Raw genomic sequence first — 16144 nt, 5'->3', positions numbered from 1 at the left:
CTACAGCTTCGATTAGGTTTCGATGCAGTACTGGTAGAAGTGCAAATTAGTATGGAATGTCAAACCAACGTACTATTACATCCTTAGTTAGTTAGCACATTCCGTTTACTTAGCATTTTTATATTCTTCGATATTTTTCCGTTTGCGTTGCAGTTTTCGTTTAGTATTCATTCTACTTCAATTTATCGTTCAGTTAGATTCTGGAAGCCGGGCAAGTAACGTGTGGGAAGTCGTAGCTTAAAGTGTAACTAATTATAATTTTGGTCATTTTGGATCGTCACCGCGAGTTGATATTATGACTGAGAATGATCGGGGTATGGTACCCTAATTCTACTATTTTAACCCAACATTAATGTAGCTGCGACCCAGTCCAGATCCACACAGCAAAATTGTATTTTCATAAACATTCGGAGTTTGACTAATGAGTACGCGCGGGTTTGGCATTGACAGGTTTACCGTTGTTCATACCAAGACTGTAAGTAAACGCAAGGTGTGATGAATGTCGCACTAACATAACTGAATCAAGCTGCGAGTTGCGACCCAGTCCAGATCCACACAGCAAAACTGTATTTTCATAAACATCAACAGATTTTCGGAGTTTGACTAATGAGAATGCGTTGGTATGGCGTTGACAGGTTCAACATTTATACCAAGACTGCAACGAAGCTGTATTAACGTCGCACTAAGATAGCAGAATCAGGGTTTGTATCTACGTATTATATACATTCGGCATGCGGATCACATAACGATTACACGAGTTAATTTCTTTCGTCAATTCACTACAAACATTGGTTATCGCTTTTCGCTTATTGAATATATTGGAATACATTTACGCGGTTCGTTTCACGCTTACGCTTATTTGACGGTTAATGTTATAGAACACTGACACAATTCAATACTGACTACATCTTTTATACTATAAGCGGAAAATAAACAGAATAGTAACACGAAAACAAAATATCTGAAATATATTTTGTGTAACTTAATATAATATACTAGCTGTCCCGGTGAACTTCGTGTCACTTTAAAGCCTTCCCTGGACTTCTACAAATATTTTAAGACTAAAATCAGCTCAATACGTTCAGCCGTTTTCGAGTTTTAGCGCGACTAACACATTTGAAAATCCATTTTTATATACAAGAAAGAAGAAGATGGACAAGTGTTAAGGCCTCCATATGATATTTGAAGGCTGATTGATTCGGTCGGATTGATCACAGGCCAAACTGACCGGACTCGCGTACACACAGAGAACTACACAAAACTTTAAGCCCGACATTACTGTATTATTTGCTGTTAATTATTTGTGTAATAATATGCGATTAGTAAACCTAAGAAATATAAATGTATAAGTAGGTACCTACTATATTAGATTATAGAAATACGTTTTGAAGTTTATTATATAATTTAGTTTTAGTGATATAGATTAGTTACATGTCAATGTCAATAAACTTTTATACGTGGGAGAGCCATGCTTCGGCACGAATGGGCCGGCTCGACCCTATTCCCCTCTCTTCCCTCCCCTATTCCCTTCCCTTCCTTACTATATTAACCTATTCCCTCTTAAAAGGCCGGCAACGCACTTGCAGCTCTTCTGATGCTGCGAGTGTCCATGGGCGACGGAAGTTGCTTTCCATCAGGTGACCCGTTTGCTCGTTTGCCCCCTTATTTCATAAAAAAAAAAACTTTTTAGTTTGGCGGGAAACTATTTTAAGTAACAAAAAAAAATCGAATTTCAAAGGGTATAAACATCTAGTATAAACATGGTCTTCGCCCTACGGTCTTTAAGGTAACGACAGTCCGTAGTTAGTATTTCTTCTAAAACAATTTACAAACTTCTAAAACAATATAAATCGATTTAAAAATTATTATGACATCACCTTGCATCCAACGGCTCGTCAACCTTCGGAGAAGTTTAAAAGACTTTATCACGGAACTTAAAGAGTCGCCTAACTTCCGGCGTTATTGAAATTCACTTTTTAGAACAATGTCTAGGTGCACCCTCGCAGTATTGAGGGTTCCGTATCCGTACACGAAGGGTATCAACATCAAAATATCTATCTATATAAAACTCAAAGGTGACTGACTGACTGATTGACATAGTGATCTATCAACGCTCAGCCCAAACCACTGGACGGATCGGGCTGAAATTCGGCATGCAGGTAGATGTTATAACGTAGGCATCCGCTAAGAAAGGATTTTGATAAATTCCAACCCCAAGAGGTTCAAATAGGGGATGAAAGTTTGTATATAATAATACTTCTTAACGCGAGCGAAGCCGCGGGCAAAAGCTCGTGTATTTCTAAATAAGTTAACACTTTTAGAACGTCTACATGATGCCTAACACCGCGTCGGGAACTAACCTGGCGAGAGGAACCGGCGTAAAACACTATTACTAAAACTTAGCTGTCTATCTGTCCGTCTATTATCAGTCTGTAGGACGTAGGTATCTCAAGAATCGTTAAAGGTAGACAGTTGAAATTTTTACAATAATATGATTTTCTTTTGCCGCTATATCAACAAAACAAAATATTTGGTGCGTCCATACAACAAATGAGATGTTTGCCTATCTTTACAGATAATATTAAAATAATCACAAAGTATACGAAACCCGTCGTGTTCCGTCCGACTCGCACTTGGCCGGTTAGAATGTTGTCTAGGTGCACCCGCGCCGAAGTTTTTACTGTATCCGTATTGTCGGTACATTAACGTTTAACTCCACTTTCGGTATGAAATTTTAAATTGGATGCCGTAACTGTGATTAGACGGGATTGCGTTGCGACTGGGGGAAATTAAGGCTATGTAGGTATATAAAATAGTATTTTCTTGTTATTGGTGCCTACTTATCTTAGTAATATTGTCTAAAACCAATGATATATTATATAAAAAACTCAAAGCAGTGAGGCTTCAAATACGACCCAATTGGGTCGTCTTTTATTTAGTCTGTCTCGTTTATGTAAATGGCATTTCGTATCTTTTGTTTCACTTATCTGTCAAATTTGTCAATGTTGTTCGGAAGAGATTTAAACCGGAAAATAGTATGAACGTAACAGATCTATATAAGTAGAATATCATTGCCTAAAACCATATTATTAAAACTAGATTAACATCACACTTAATCTCAATTTACAGATGATATTTTTATAAAGCGTATGATTATCAATATGTCTGTCCGTTACCTATGTATAAAAAGTACTGAAGATGGATTAATACAAAGGCTACTTTTTATACCAAAAAGCAACTTAGATTCAGTTTGTATTCAAGTTTTTTGGATTGGGTTGAGTATAGCGTTGCCACCTTTTATATTTTTTGCATTTAAAGTACATTGGTTACTCTAAGTAAGAAAAATAAAGTACACAGTATAAAAATAAAGTACAAATTATTTTTCTTTAGTATTATATTTAATATTAATGACTTTAACAAAAATCAAATTATGAGAAATAAAGTATTTTCGCGTACTTTATTATTAATATAAAGTACAGAGTACAATTACCTTAAATAACGTACAATACTTTATTATAAATTACGGGTTGCAACCCTAGTTGAGTACGATTTCGAGGCTGACTTGTTCTACTGAATAATATTTATATTGTATTCATATTGCGGTAGGAACAAGTGTGTTGTCAGTACAAAGTTGTGTCCGAACTGTGTGATTTATGTGTAAGGTTTTTGCTCCGACCCTGCGCCCTGCGGTGGCGGTGTGTTGTGAAATTTGTACTTAGATCAACCTTTACCTTAAAAACAGTGATCACCAATAGTACTAGTCTGATTTTGAAGAACTTATAAATTTTTTTCACGTTAAAACTAGGATTAATTTCCTGTACAATTTTTATGCAATCTAAGTTGCAGCCTGCAGGTAACATTTAATCACAATAATTTTAAGCGTCAAATACTATGTAATTTACTGGTACTAATATGGACTGACATGGAGTGAAAGAAGCGTATTGTTGCAAAACAATAAAAGGTTATTAGGCACTTTATATTTCATAGCATATAACCATATTAATAGATCACAAATTCAATCACTTTATAAACTATAAAAGGCGTAAAATTAATGAAACACCGAAGTATTACACTCGCAAAATATGAACTTCAGTTATACTGTATACAGAAAATAAAAGCATGTCAACATGAACAACGTGTTTTCATATCAAGTACTCACCGGGTTGATTTATACCCCATCGATGACGTAGCAGACGTATGGAATCGAGTTGGGGAAATGAAAAAAGCAAAAATCACCGACACTATATAGGCCGTATACTGTTTAGAATCACACTAGGGTAAATGACTAGTGATTGGACAGTACCAGTCATTGGACAATACACAAAATTTATTAAGGTTGCTTTAAAAACTGCCTGTTTTTAAAGGAAAAGAACGCCTGATTTTAAAGAAAAACAAGTAGTTTTTAAAGGAACCTAAATATAGTGTTTTTGTGCTGTGTCCAATATCTAGTCATGTTCATATCCGAATAAATTTCGGTTTCCTAGGTTCTTTTGACAGGTGTACACATTTTGACGTTACCCAATAAAGCGCTAGTGAATATATTATCAAAAACTCAGAAACCGGGCATTAATCTAATAATTATGATCAATGATATATCACTGACCTCATCGCTTCCAGATTCTAAACTATTCCGTTCGTCGTGAACATACCGAAGCCGAGACAACATTTCACGTAAACTGAACACCATATTAGTTTTAATACTATTGTTCCCCGACAACAACTAATGTACAACTGTCGTTTTGGCAGTTTATTTCGGTCTACCCACAATTATTCATATTTATCAGATAAACATTTGTGAATGAAAATAGTAAATTGTCGTGAAGATTAATAAATTTGAATCATTTAAATTAAGAACACTCGTTGTTTTTTAATAAGCGGGTACAAAGTCACAAGCATCAAAGCGCATTCAGCCGTAAAATATTATTCCGGATATAAAACGTTTCGGGAAGATTAAAAAGTTTAAATGTCATCGTTTAATTTACTTTTTTTGTGCAATTCTCGCACAGAAAACGGGTGATATGTCCAAAGGGTGCCAATTTTAAAGAGGAAGAAGAAGAATTACGCACCATGTTTTTTATGTTTGAGTTAAAAAAAAAATTGTAAATAGCAAGTACAGTTTAAAATATTATCATTAACACAGTAGTATTGTATTATTGTATTTGATTAGATAATAATAATATATGAATGTAGCTATGCATTAGCTTCATTCAGATATTATTCATACTCGTCTAGTAAATTAGTCTAAGTCTAAAATCTAGGTCAATAGACTAAAATACCTTACTCCTCAGGATATCTGACCGTACCTAATTCTGTGTAATTCAAACTATCTCAAAGTCTTGTTATTAAGACGTTGGAGTTAAATATAAAATACCGTTCTGTTTATTATATAAATTAAGTATTATATACTTATTTAACTATTGTATTTTAATACTATTTTCTAAAATGAAAAGGTCAATTATTGTAATGACTTCTTTGTTGTACATACCTACCTACCTACCTAACTAACTGAGATAAGAAATACTCATACAAGGTGTAACAAAACAAGTGATAATACTTTAGGACAGGGGTCACCAAATAGCGGACCGCGGTCCGCATCCGGACCGCCGACCCATTGTGTGCGGACCAAGCATGTTCTTCTTTAAAAAATATTTTCAGTGTATGTAATGAACTTGTAGCAACAAAAATTGTCACTTTTCTCTCTCACAAATAAACACCTTTGTAATTTCCGTAATTACTTACATTTTTGTTTAATAAATATTTTTTTTAAATGTGTGAACCGCGAAGGTCATTTTAATTCTTATAACGGACCCCGAGCGAAACTAAATTAGAAACAGAACAAAAGATTATTTTTTTTCTCACTTTTTTTAGTAAAAAAGTGGGCCCCGTGCGAGTTTCTTACGCCGGTTCTTCTCGCCGGGTTAGTCCCCGAACCGGTGGTAGGCATCATGTAGACTTTCAGAGAATATTTGCAAAAAATTATTCTGAATAAAAAAAAAAATTAGTTTGAGTTCGAGTTTGAAAAATTAGCCAAATCGGTTCAGCCGTTTTTGAGTTGTAACGAGACTGACAAAATTTCATTTTTATTATCTATGGAATGGAATAATAAGATAATACAACGTGTATATAATATTATGATCTAACACGTGATTATTCCTGCTAAGTGAGATGAGATATGCTCGTGTTGACTTGGGCCAATCCCGGCGGAAAGTCGTGGGTCACTGAAGCAAGCACCGATATTTTCCACCTTCACGACCATGCACTTTACTGTTTCAGTTGGTGTTATTTGGAACATATAATATCATACAAGCATTATAATATTATATTATACGGGTAAATTATAGTTATATGAATATAGTAATTTGGCAATGAAAAGCTTACGTTAAACTGTTAAAAGTTAAAGCCCAAAAAACTTTCATACATCCATGCCCAAAAATACGTAACTGTCTACCTACATTTTATAAAAATCCATTTTTATTAAACTTCTAAAAAAATCTATTCTACTTTGTCAATTCGAACGTAAGAATAATAAATAATATCATAATATGTTCGATTTGACAAAGTAGAACGGAATTATATTATTATTTTATTTTTTATTTTTTTATGAAATAAGGGGGCAAACGAGCAAACGGGTCACCTGATGGAAAGCAACTTCCATCGCCCATGGACACTCGCAGCATCAGAAGAGCTGCAGGTGTGTTGCCGGCCTTTTAAGAGGGAATAAGGTAATAGGGGAGGGTAGGGATGGGAAGGGAAGGGAAGGGAATAGGGGAGGGAAGGGAAGGTAATAGGTTAGGGGATTGGGCCTCCGGTAAACTCACTCACTCGGCGAAACACAGCGCAAGCACTGTTTCACGCCGGTTTTCTGTGAGAACGTGGTATTTCTCCGGTCGAGCCGGCCCATTCATGCCGAAGTATGGCTCTCCCACGTATTTTTTAAAGAAACATCTTGAAGTTTGTAAATTACTTCATTTTTAATTCAAAATTATTATTGGTGCTAGCATACTACGCGGCGCCCGCGCACTTTTGCGTTGCTACTTGCTTTACAGCTAGGCTATAGGTAGTTCAGTAGATTTTTCATCAGAATTAGAAAAATAAATCTATGTTGTTTGCCTACACAGAATTGTATGTGGGTTCAGAGTAAGGTAATGTAACCTCACAAACTGCAGTCATAAAGTTTTAAAACTTGTAATAACATTCATCCCAAATGAAACCTAATCATCGTTATGCACGTCTATATCTATTAAAAGCGGCAACTTAATTACGTTATGAAAATACCCATTAAAAACTGAACAGCTCGAATAATGTACGGTCTCATTTCACTGGAATGGTTCCGCCAGACGTAGTTTTTATGAGCTATACACGGGTAGATTGTCAATTAATCGGCCGGCATTGTTCGTGTGCGGTAAGATTGGCTTGCGACGTGCGCCCGTCACCGCTAATGCATGCACGTGCATGCCTTGTGACACCTACGTGGACGGGAATCTGCAAATCCGCTGGAATCATTAAGGTTAAATAACGTTTGGATTTTGATGTTTGAGGTCTTAATCTGATTTTTTCTAGTGGTTGGTTCATTGCTTATACAGGGTGTAACAAAAACAAGTGATAATAATTTAGGGTGTGTACGTGTTCCCTGTAGAGAGTTCACCGTGAAAGTAGCAGCGCTGAAAGAGCAAAAATTTTTTTCACTTTTGTATGGGGAAACTCGTGACGCTCGGGCCCTTGCCCATACATAAGTGAAAATAAATTTTGGTCTTTCAGCGCTGCTACTGTTACAGTAAAATCTCTACAGGGAACACGTACACAACCTAAAGTATTATCACTTGTTTTTGTTACACCCTGTACTTGGTAAGTATTAAGATAATAATTATTATACGTAGGTTTTAAATGTTTCAGCATGTGTTTTTTTCGTATATTAACAGCGATATGATAGGCGATAATAATATATTCAGGTTGTCCGTATTATTTCTTAAAGCTGATTCATCAAGCCCCATACGGTCACCGGTGACCGAGACACAATAGAAATTCTATTGTGTCTCGATTTTCCACGATCGACGGGTTAATTCTTCGATCGTGGATTCTTGGAAATTTATTGTTATTCTATTGTGTCTCGCTCACCGGTGAGCTTATGGGGCTTGATGGGTATGCGTAGTACTTCGATGACAGTTTCCAGGAAATGCTATTGTATTCTATTGTTGTCGCGATCACCGGTGCTCATGGAGCTTGAAGAATTAACGAATGCACAAACCAACCTAAAATCCCAAAAAAATCATCCAAATTACATTATAAAAATAATTTACTTAACTATAATAAACTTCAACTACAAATTAAATTCTCACTCAATCTTGCAGCGGAATTATGATTTTATCGCTTCCATCGAAAAGGAATTTACCTCAGCACATAGATTGAGGCTTCTTCGAATGGGGTCAAGTGTATGTGTAAAGGACAAACACTCGATCGAGGTTCTAAGGAGCGTGTCCCTAAATTGTTTCGGAAGGAAATTGTTTTCTCCGAGATTAATAATGATGCTCCCTCCGACACGTATTGACGAATACACCGGACCCGAGCAAACCGGAATACATGCATAAATTCATGGCATTACGCAATACTGTGGGATGTTATTTGAGAAATTAACTTTATAATTCATGCTGCTGCCGTGAAAGGGTGAATCTATGTATTTTTTGGTGAACACAACACATTTTATGGTAATACCAGTTTAACCAGTTGCCGTCAGCATTTATGAAATAGTGAGTAGGTATAATATTTTTTGGGGAAATCTTGGTGGTAAATGGGGCTTCAATACCCGAAAAAGTTTCCGCGTAATGTACATTTTGCAATATTCATAGTTTCTAAATTTAGTAATGTCCTCTCAGACACTAAATACTTCTAAAAAATTTGTCTAGCATCACAGTATTTCGTGGCAATCTTCCTGTTTCTTTTATTTCTTTGCATGCAACAAGCTGTAATGAGTTTCGGGAAAATTTCATGGAGAGGTAACCGATCTCGTGCGACGAATTGCCGGCACTAAAACTGATACAGCAGCCAGGAATTTCTTTGGATTTTGCAGATTCCCCAGATTTAATTAAGGTAAACGATGCTATTTTGTTCTTTATGTTAATTCGTGGGAGAGCCATGCTTCGGCACGAATGGGCCGGGTCGACCGGAGAAATACCACGTTCTCACAGAAAACCAGCGTGAAACAGCGCTTGCGCTGTGTTTCGCCGAGTGAGTGAGTTTACCGGAGGCCCAATCCCCTACCCTTTCCCTTCCCTACCCTCCCCTATTACCCTATTCCCTCTTAAAAGGCCGGCAACGCATCTGCAGCTCTTCTGATGCTGCGAGTGTCCATGGGCGACGGAAGTTGTTTTCTATCAGGTGACCCGTTTGCTCGTTTGCCCCCTTATTTCATAAAAAAAGTACTTACCTAATAAGCATAAAGCCTAACAGAAATGTCCAGTTGCATTGATAACTAGTAGTTTGTGTTTAATAGGGCATTTGCATTTGTAATTCTTAAATACATACCATAGATACATATTTCTCAGGTTAGATTCTGCTCACGTTCGTTTCTAAACGTAAGTCTAGATAACTTTCAGATTAAATGTCAAACGAAATCCCAATAGAAATTGATATTGACATTACTCACGTGTACAATAAAACGGCAATATAAATATATGGACGTTTACTGGATGCGAAAAAAATCATTGCTTTTAGTTAACTAGTTCCATTCCCCAAATGTGGCTGGGACGATAAAGTTTACGATTATGGCCCCTATGTAGTTCTTACAAGGTATTAGCGAGGATGAACACTATAAAATCGAAAATGGTAACCGTAAATCCGACTTGTTAAGATTTATCGAAGCGAGCGAGAAAATTTTGAAAGTTACCTGTAAGTAAGATTTATTATATAAACTTAATAGCGGAGGACTGTCGCACTTTACCCAAGCACTCGTCGTCTAGCCTAGGTATACTCTCAGGAATTCTCGGGACGCATTAAATAACATACATTATGTTTTATCCCGTACCTCTTCGTTGTCAGCTGGAATACATTTTTAAAAGAATATCTGTTGTAGTTAATAATGTAAAAAAGCTATTTCGACAATATTTTTTTATTGCGATTAGGCCAATTAGTACTTACAACAATCAGATATTAAAAAGTGAAAAAATATGAGATAAGTTTTACCATTCGAATGGTATAAATTAAAAATTAATCTAGTTAAAAAATAATTGTCATATAAAATAATAGATAGTAACTAGATACAAGTTTTTTTTTTAATATTAATTAAAAAAAAACTTCAATCAAGTTACTATTCATTATTTTATATGACTTTTTTTTTACACGTGAAAGCACTGAGACTCTGTCCTTACAGTTTTATATCTTATTTACAATTAATATATTAGCCGTGTTTAACTAGAATCTAAATGGTTACGAACAAGCTGCAAAACTTCCATTAAAAGAGCGTCGCGCGAAAAGCGGTCTTAAGACGTCGGGACACAGCTTCCTTCTCCCCGGCCGTAACGTATTAAGCGAATATGGTATAAATAAATAATTACCCAGAAAAGTACTCTTCTAATTAGAAACAAGAGAGCGTATAGCGACACCTTAAGTAACTGTAATGTTATTAGGTGAGGATACTGTACGTAGATCAAGATTGAATTTAAGTATTCACGAGCGAGGAATAAATGATACGAATTAGGGGCTACGATCGATTTAGATCCGCTCATTCTGATCCGAGTTCGGGGGAAAAACTTACATCCCGACCGCGAGTAAATAATTTGTTCCGTATGAAACACTCGGCGCGCAACTTGTGATGAACGCTTATTTGCTTTACCCTATATTGGTTTCCCACTAACATTGGATGGGATAATTTTGGTACACATGTGATGGTGGTGATGCGGTGGAATAATTTTGATGCGTTCGGTAAATAGCTTCTAGCGAAGTAATAATAATAATAATATCTATGGACGCTTCACAACACACCAGTCTGGCCCCGTGCTAAGTACCTGAAGGACTTGTGTTACAGGTACCAGACAACGGAAATATATTTAATATTTTTTAATATATTTAAGATTTTTATTATATGATACACATATTTAATACACATCCAATACCCAGGAACTTTTTTGAAATATTTTTTGTTCCGTCGGCGGGATTCGAACCCGCGACCCCCGGCTTGAGCTACCCATAGCCCACCAACTGAGCCACAGTGGTCGTCATGGCGTGCCATGGCGTTGGTATTTAGATAAGGAATAATTTGTAGCATTCTCTCCAACTTATTTTGATCTAAATGTAACTAAAATTCGTCTAAATTAGGTTGCCATTATTTTTCTTAATTGCTCTGTAAATAATATTTCGTAGCATTATATTTATAGCCGTCCATATTGATGTTTACATTTAGTAATAAAATATTTTAAGTTATCACTTACCAGTTAAGAAAAGTTCAAACAAAATAACTCCGGATAAAACTTCATACATTTAAAGAGACATTTTTGTGACATGCCAGCACGTACTTTACATGCAAAAATTAAAGATTTACATACATTTTCTCGTACACACATTCTTCGGATAAACGTATACACGAAACACAAAGCGCCCAAATGCTTCCTCAAATATTCCTTTTTCCTGTCGGTAATCAAAGCACTGCGCTCGCCAGATAAGAACCCGCCTCGGCGATATTTGTTTACATCAGTCTATTTACAAAATAAGTATCCCGGTAACGGAAAGCCGAGTATCGCCACTTAACAGTGCCCCCGAACTTACATCGAGTCGTCCTTAATTCCGAGCCCGGCCATCGCGATATTATGAGATAAGTAGATCGCAAATCGCGAATATATGAAATAGGACTTTCATAAAAATAATACGCGCGGATTTAAAGCGACGCGCGACGGTGGGGAATATTTCAATGGAAAATCCTTAAAGCTCGCAGATTAAACATGAAAACTTTTTTGTATTTGCTTGGCGTTTCACGGTTGATATAAGTGGATTGCGAAAGTTTCGAGGATGAGCATAAAAATCTTCGGATGGAGAAAGAAAATCAGTACTTAGGGACTCGATTTAGGAGCTTGTTTTACTTAATAACATCGCGTAAGTGTGTTTCGGATTACGATGTTTTATGTTACCGCCAAAATTACATTTACCGTGTTTGTTCAAAGTTGGGCTGCGCTAAAAGACAATCTTGGAACCCGTAATCTGTATTCGGCAAAAATCAATTATTTTACTCACAAATTCTATATTTATACTGGCTGTCCCGGCAAAAGTTTCTTTGCCATATAAAGTATTTCGCCCGTATTATTTTATCGAAGTGACTAAATAAGCATGTTACCATGGCAACGTCCATCGCTATCCCGTCGCACAAACAATGCCGTCAGTTTCGAGCTGTAATAATTTACTATTATTTATTCAACAAATGCACTTATCAATATAAAAAGTACCCAGTAGCCGATTCTCAGACCCACTGAATATGCATATAAAATTTGGTTAAAATCAGTAAAGCCGTTTCGGAGGAGTACGCGGCCTAACATTGTGACACGAGAATTAAAAAAAATACCTTACCTGTGTTTAAATAAAGTTGCAATGAAGCAATTGTCTATATTTAATACTTATGTTATTCTGTAATACGGTGCCATGTGGCCTTGTGCAACTGGTAAGAGAGTTTGATGATATACTCCGTTTTGAGTCATTTCGATATAAATATTATAATCAAATATACGGCCAATTTAATTAGACCTGGATCCCAAAAGGATAAGACATAACTTACTTTTAAATGGATGAAACCATGGGTTCTTGGTAGTGCCTCGTGTACTTAGTACTGCGAATTTGTGTAGCTCTAGGTACACCTGGTCAGGTACCAGGTAACAAAATTGACTAAAAATGAGTCTTACTTTACTTATTTTCGAATGGCTAATATTTATATATAATTTGTAGATTATTGTTCTGAACTAGTATCATGTAGTGTAAGACAATTTTCAATGATTAAATACGCAATTCTGATATTTGACATTTCTGGAGTAGCATCATACGCCATACGCTTTACATAGAGACAACAATAAATTGGGAAGGAGCATACTAACGACGGTGATAGTTGATAGTGAGATGATAATAAATCGGCGCAGAGGTGGTGATGATGAAGATATGGTGATGATGATGAAGGTAACAAGTCGGGTGGCCACAGGGTAAATGTAAATGATCATAAAACTCGGCTCCAGACCTCTGTGGGTTGTTAATTTGCGATAGTGGGTCCGTGACAGCGCCCAATGAAGATGGGCGGATCCAATAGAATTGAAGGGACGGAGAACACGTTGTATGAACGTAGATATAAAGGTATATTAGACGCTAATATTGGTTATTTAATAGATGTTATAGATATATGTTATTAGGTGCTAGATAAAGTCCGTAATTTCGTTGCGCCTAAATAGCTATTAAGCATTTGTGTATTAACCCACAAAAAATGTGTTGACTTATAAATGCAGTATTGTTTTAAATGATCTAAAGAACATGACTACATTCATAACTCAAAGGTAGTTTTTGTGGGATGATACACAAATGCTTAACAGCGCCCAAATAGGAATTTTCCTATGTCCTTTACCGTCCCTTAAAACAAATTTCATGTAGTTCGGTTCAGCCGTTTCAACGTAAAGCGAGAAGCGGTCACAGACAGACAAGCACACTCGCCTTTTTATTAGCAAGGATTTCAGCAAGGATAACTCCTAATATTCCAAGCATAAATGCAAAACTAAATTTCCATAAGTAAGTATTAAAAATTATAATGAAAAGTATTTACACGAAAAATAACCTCGAAGGTTAACAAGCCCAATGATGAGAAAAACTCGATCTTTGAACTCATCCAATGTCTGGGGCATTATTTATTTTACAATTCATCAAATCGTCAAGTCACTTCGTACAAGGGCGACTATTCATAGACGGCCCCCATTAGGGCCTTTCAGATCAGTCGAGACGAAAAAGAAGAAACACAATATGAATATTAAGGTTATTTACTTTATACCTTGCAAAGAAGATTTGTGTAGAAAATGTTCGGAAAACAACAATAGCACTCGAGAAAAATTATTCAGAGCACCTTTTGTCGGAAGATCGATCGGTTTTAAGTGAATGCGTTGTATTTGATGGATATTATGCGTGTTACAAAAGTTGCTCACCTATTGAAAGAGAGGAAGAGCATCTGAATTGAACAAAGCTGATCCATTGGCTGCAGTACTACTGTATGTCCATAATATACTCACAGCTTACTGCAGCCAATGGATCGAGTAGTTCCCGAACCGGTGGTAGGCAACGTAGTTTCTTCGTTCGACTTTCAAAAAGTGTATCATGATACCCATTTTGAATAAAAATATATTTTATTTTATTTTTATTTTACATTATATAGTAAGAAAAAAAAGGAAAGTGAAATTCTCTTGATGGCTCTGGAATATGCTAATTTCGACCACAGGAACTCTTTAGTATAGATTATTACTTTTATGACGCTGTTAAAAGTTGTCAATGAAATTACTACCTTGTGGGCTGTGACTCAATCAATAGTCCAAAACAATATTCTATTGAAAAATCAATTGCGTAGATAGAACAACGTAAAATAATGAAGTGACGGGCCGAACATAAAATACGATTTTATCATGCCGTTGGGAGTTACACGGTTTCGAATATAGTAATAAAATTCACAGATGTCAAATTTATGACGATGGACCATTGTAAACCGATTAAGATTTACTACGGGTCGCTACGCGCTACGTCCGCTACGAGCCGCGGCTACGCTGCTACGTCGTAGCGACGATTATTAGCATTTTTACCTACATTTTTATGATAATTTTATAGCTGTCCTTAATTATAACCTCACCCTCCTTTCTGACGACTTACCTGAAACAAAAATTACATAAAATTAACATGCGTTGCAGATTTTTTAAAGTTGGATAGTTAGTAAATAATATAAAAACATTGCAAAATGAACAAAAATAGTAATAAAATAAGGCGAAAGAAAAAGACAGTTTTAAGTTTACCCCGCACATAACATTCAATCAGAATTAAATAGCGAAACAGATATAAGTAGCGAAAATTAATCTCCAAATCCGTTTGTAAACCGAAATCAAACCTATTTAGTTATAAAGGAATTCCGGAGGGGCACCACCATTTACCGTTAACTCGGAGAATAAATCAGGGCTAACGACAGCGTTTCCGAATAAATAATTTTCTTTATTCATCAAAATTAAAAGTAGCGTTTGACAAAGTGAAGCATTTAATTAAAACGAATGCAAGTTTAGACGCCCATGAATCGTCGCTTGTTTCCCTCTCATTTGAATTGAATAATTTATCTGTAAATATGTATGTAGATTCAATGTTTATAACTTTATAATTCTCTTAAGAATTTGGCGTTTTGAAGCTGATTTAATAGAAACATATTTGGGTATAATTGAGTTGTTAAAAAAAATGTTATTTATTTTAATATCATTCGCTATTGATTAATGATGTTATTTACGTAGGTAAACTAAGTAAACCTACCCTAATAAATTATTTTTAATAATGATTCAAAGCAATATAAAACGGTCATTAATATAAGTGCCTGCTGAAATAAAATAGCTAACACCCATTCGTATAACGCAGGCATTGTCGCCTGATTTAAGAATTGAGTTAAATCAGAGCAATTGATCATTTGGATCCTTTGCTAATATACTGGACTGATATTTAATCAAGTCATATTTGATTTCTAATAATGGTTTCACGTGCGCACCAAAAATGGGCACAACGCCGTTAGGAGTTTTCATTTCAAACTTTGGCATTATTATTTAACAGTCCGATGAAGTTTGGTCTGACAGATTGTAATATAATATTAAAGTTTGTCCAATTAATATAACACGAACAAAAAACTGTGTAAAAGTTGTAAAAACTGTTTCAAATGAGCGGTTGTTAGAACTGTAAAGTAAGTTCGATAAGGACAGTCAAATACAAATCTACATATTTTTATGAACTGTTCTTTTAAAAATTATAATATTTATGACAACAAGCCAAGCGGTTTTTTATTTTGATGATCTGAGTGTGGAATATATTATTATGTACCGTTCTTTAATTTTCTTCTATGAGGCATTGGAATAAATGTATCATAGGCAGATGACGGTCCTACCATATTTGGTTAGATTATGTCAAGTCA

General features: G+C 35.6%; 1 protein-coding gene across 10 annotated transcripts in view; it reads right to left on the bottom strand.

Annotated features, from left to right (window-relative positions):
* The window catches only part of LOC121731317 (polypyrimidine tract-binding protein 1), a 468460-nt gene that overhangs the window by 105072 nt on the left and 347244 nt on the right, over positions 1-16144 (bottom strand). For 2 of the 10 annotated variants that reach the window (XM_042120705.1, XM_042120709.1), the window contains exon 1: positions 4604-4721. The exons of the other annotated variants lie outside the window; for them this stretch is intronic. In XM_042120705.1, the coding sequence (XP_041976639.1) occupies positions 4604-4687 (84 nt within the window). In that variant the 5' untranslated portion in view covers positions 4688-4721. Of the gene's footprint in view, positions 1-4603; positions 4722-16144 lie in introns of those variants that run through there. 10 annotated transcript variants of the gene reach the window in all.

This window comes from Aricia agestis, chromosome 10 (genome assembly GCF_905147365.1).
Source record: "Aricia agestis chromosome 10, ilAriAges1.1, whole genome shotgun sequence".
Lineage (NCBI taxonomy): Eukaryota > Metazoa > Arthropoda > Insecta > Lepidoptera > Lycaenidae > Aricia > Aricia agestis.
This window is presented reverse-complemented; position numbering and strand designations above follow the sequence as displayed.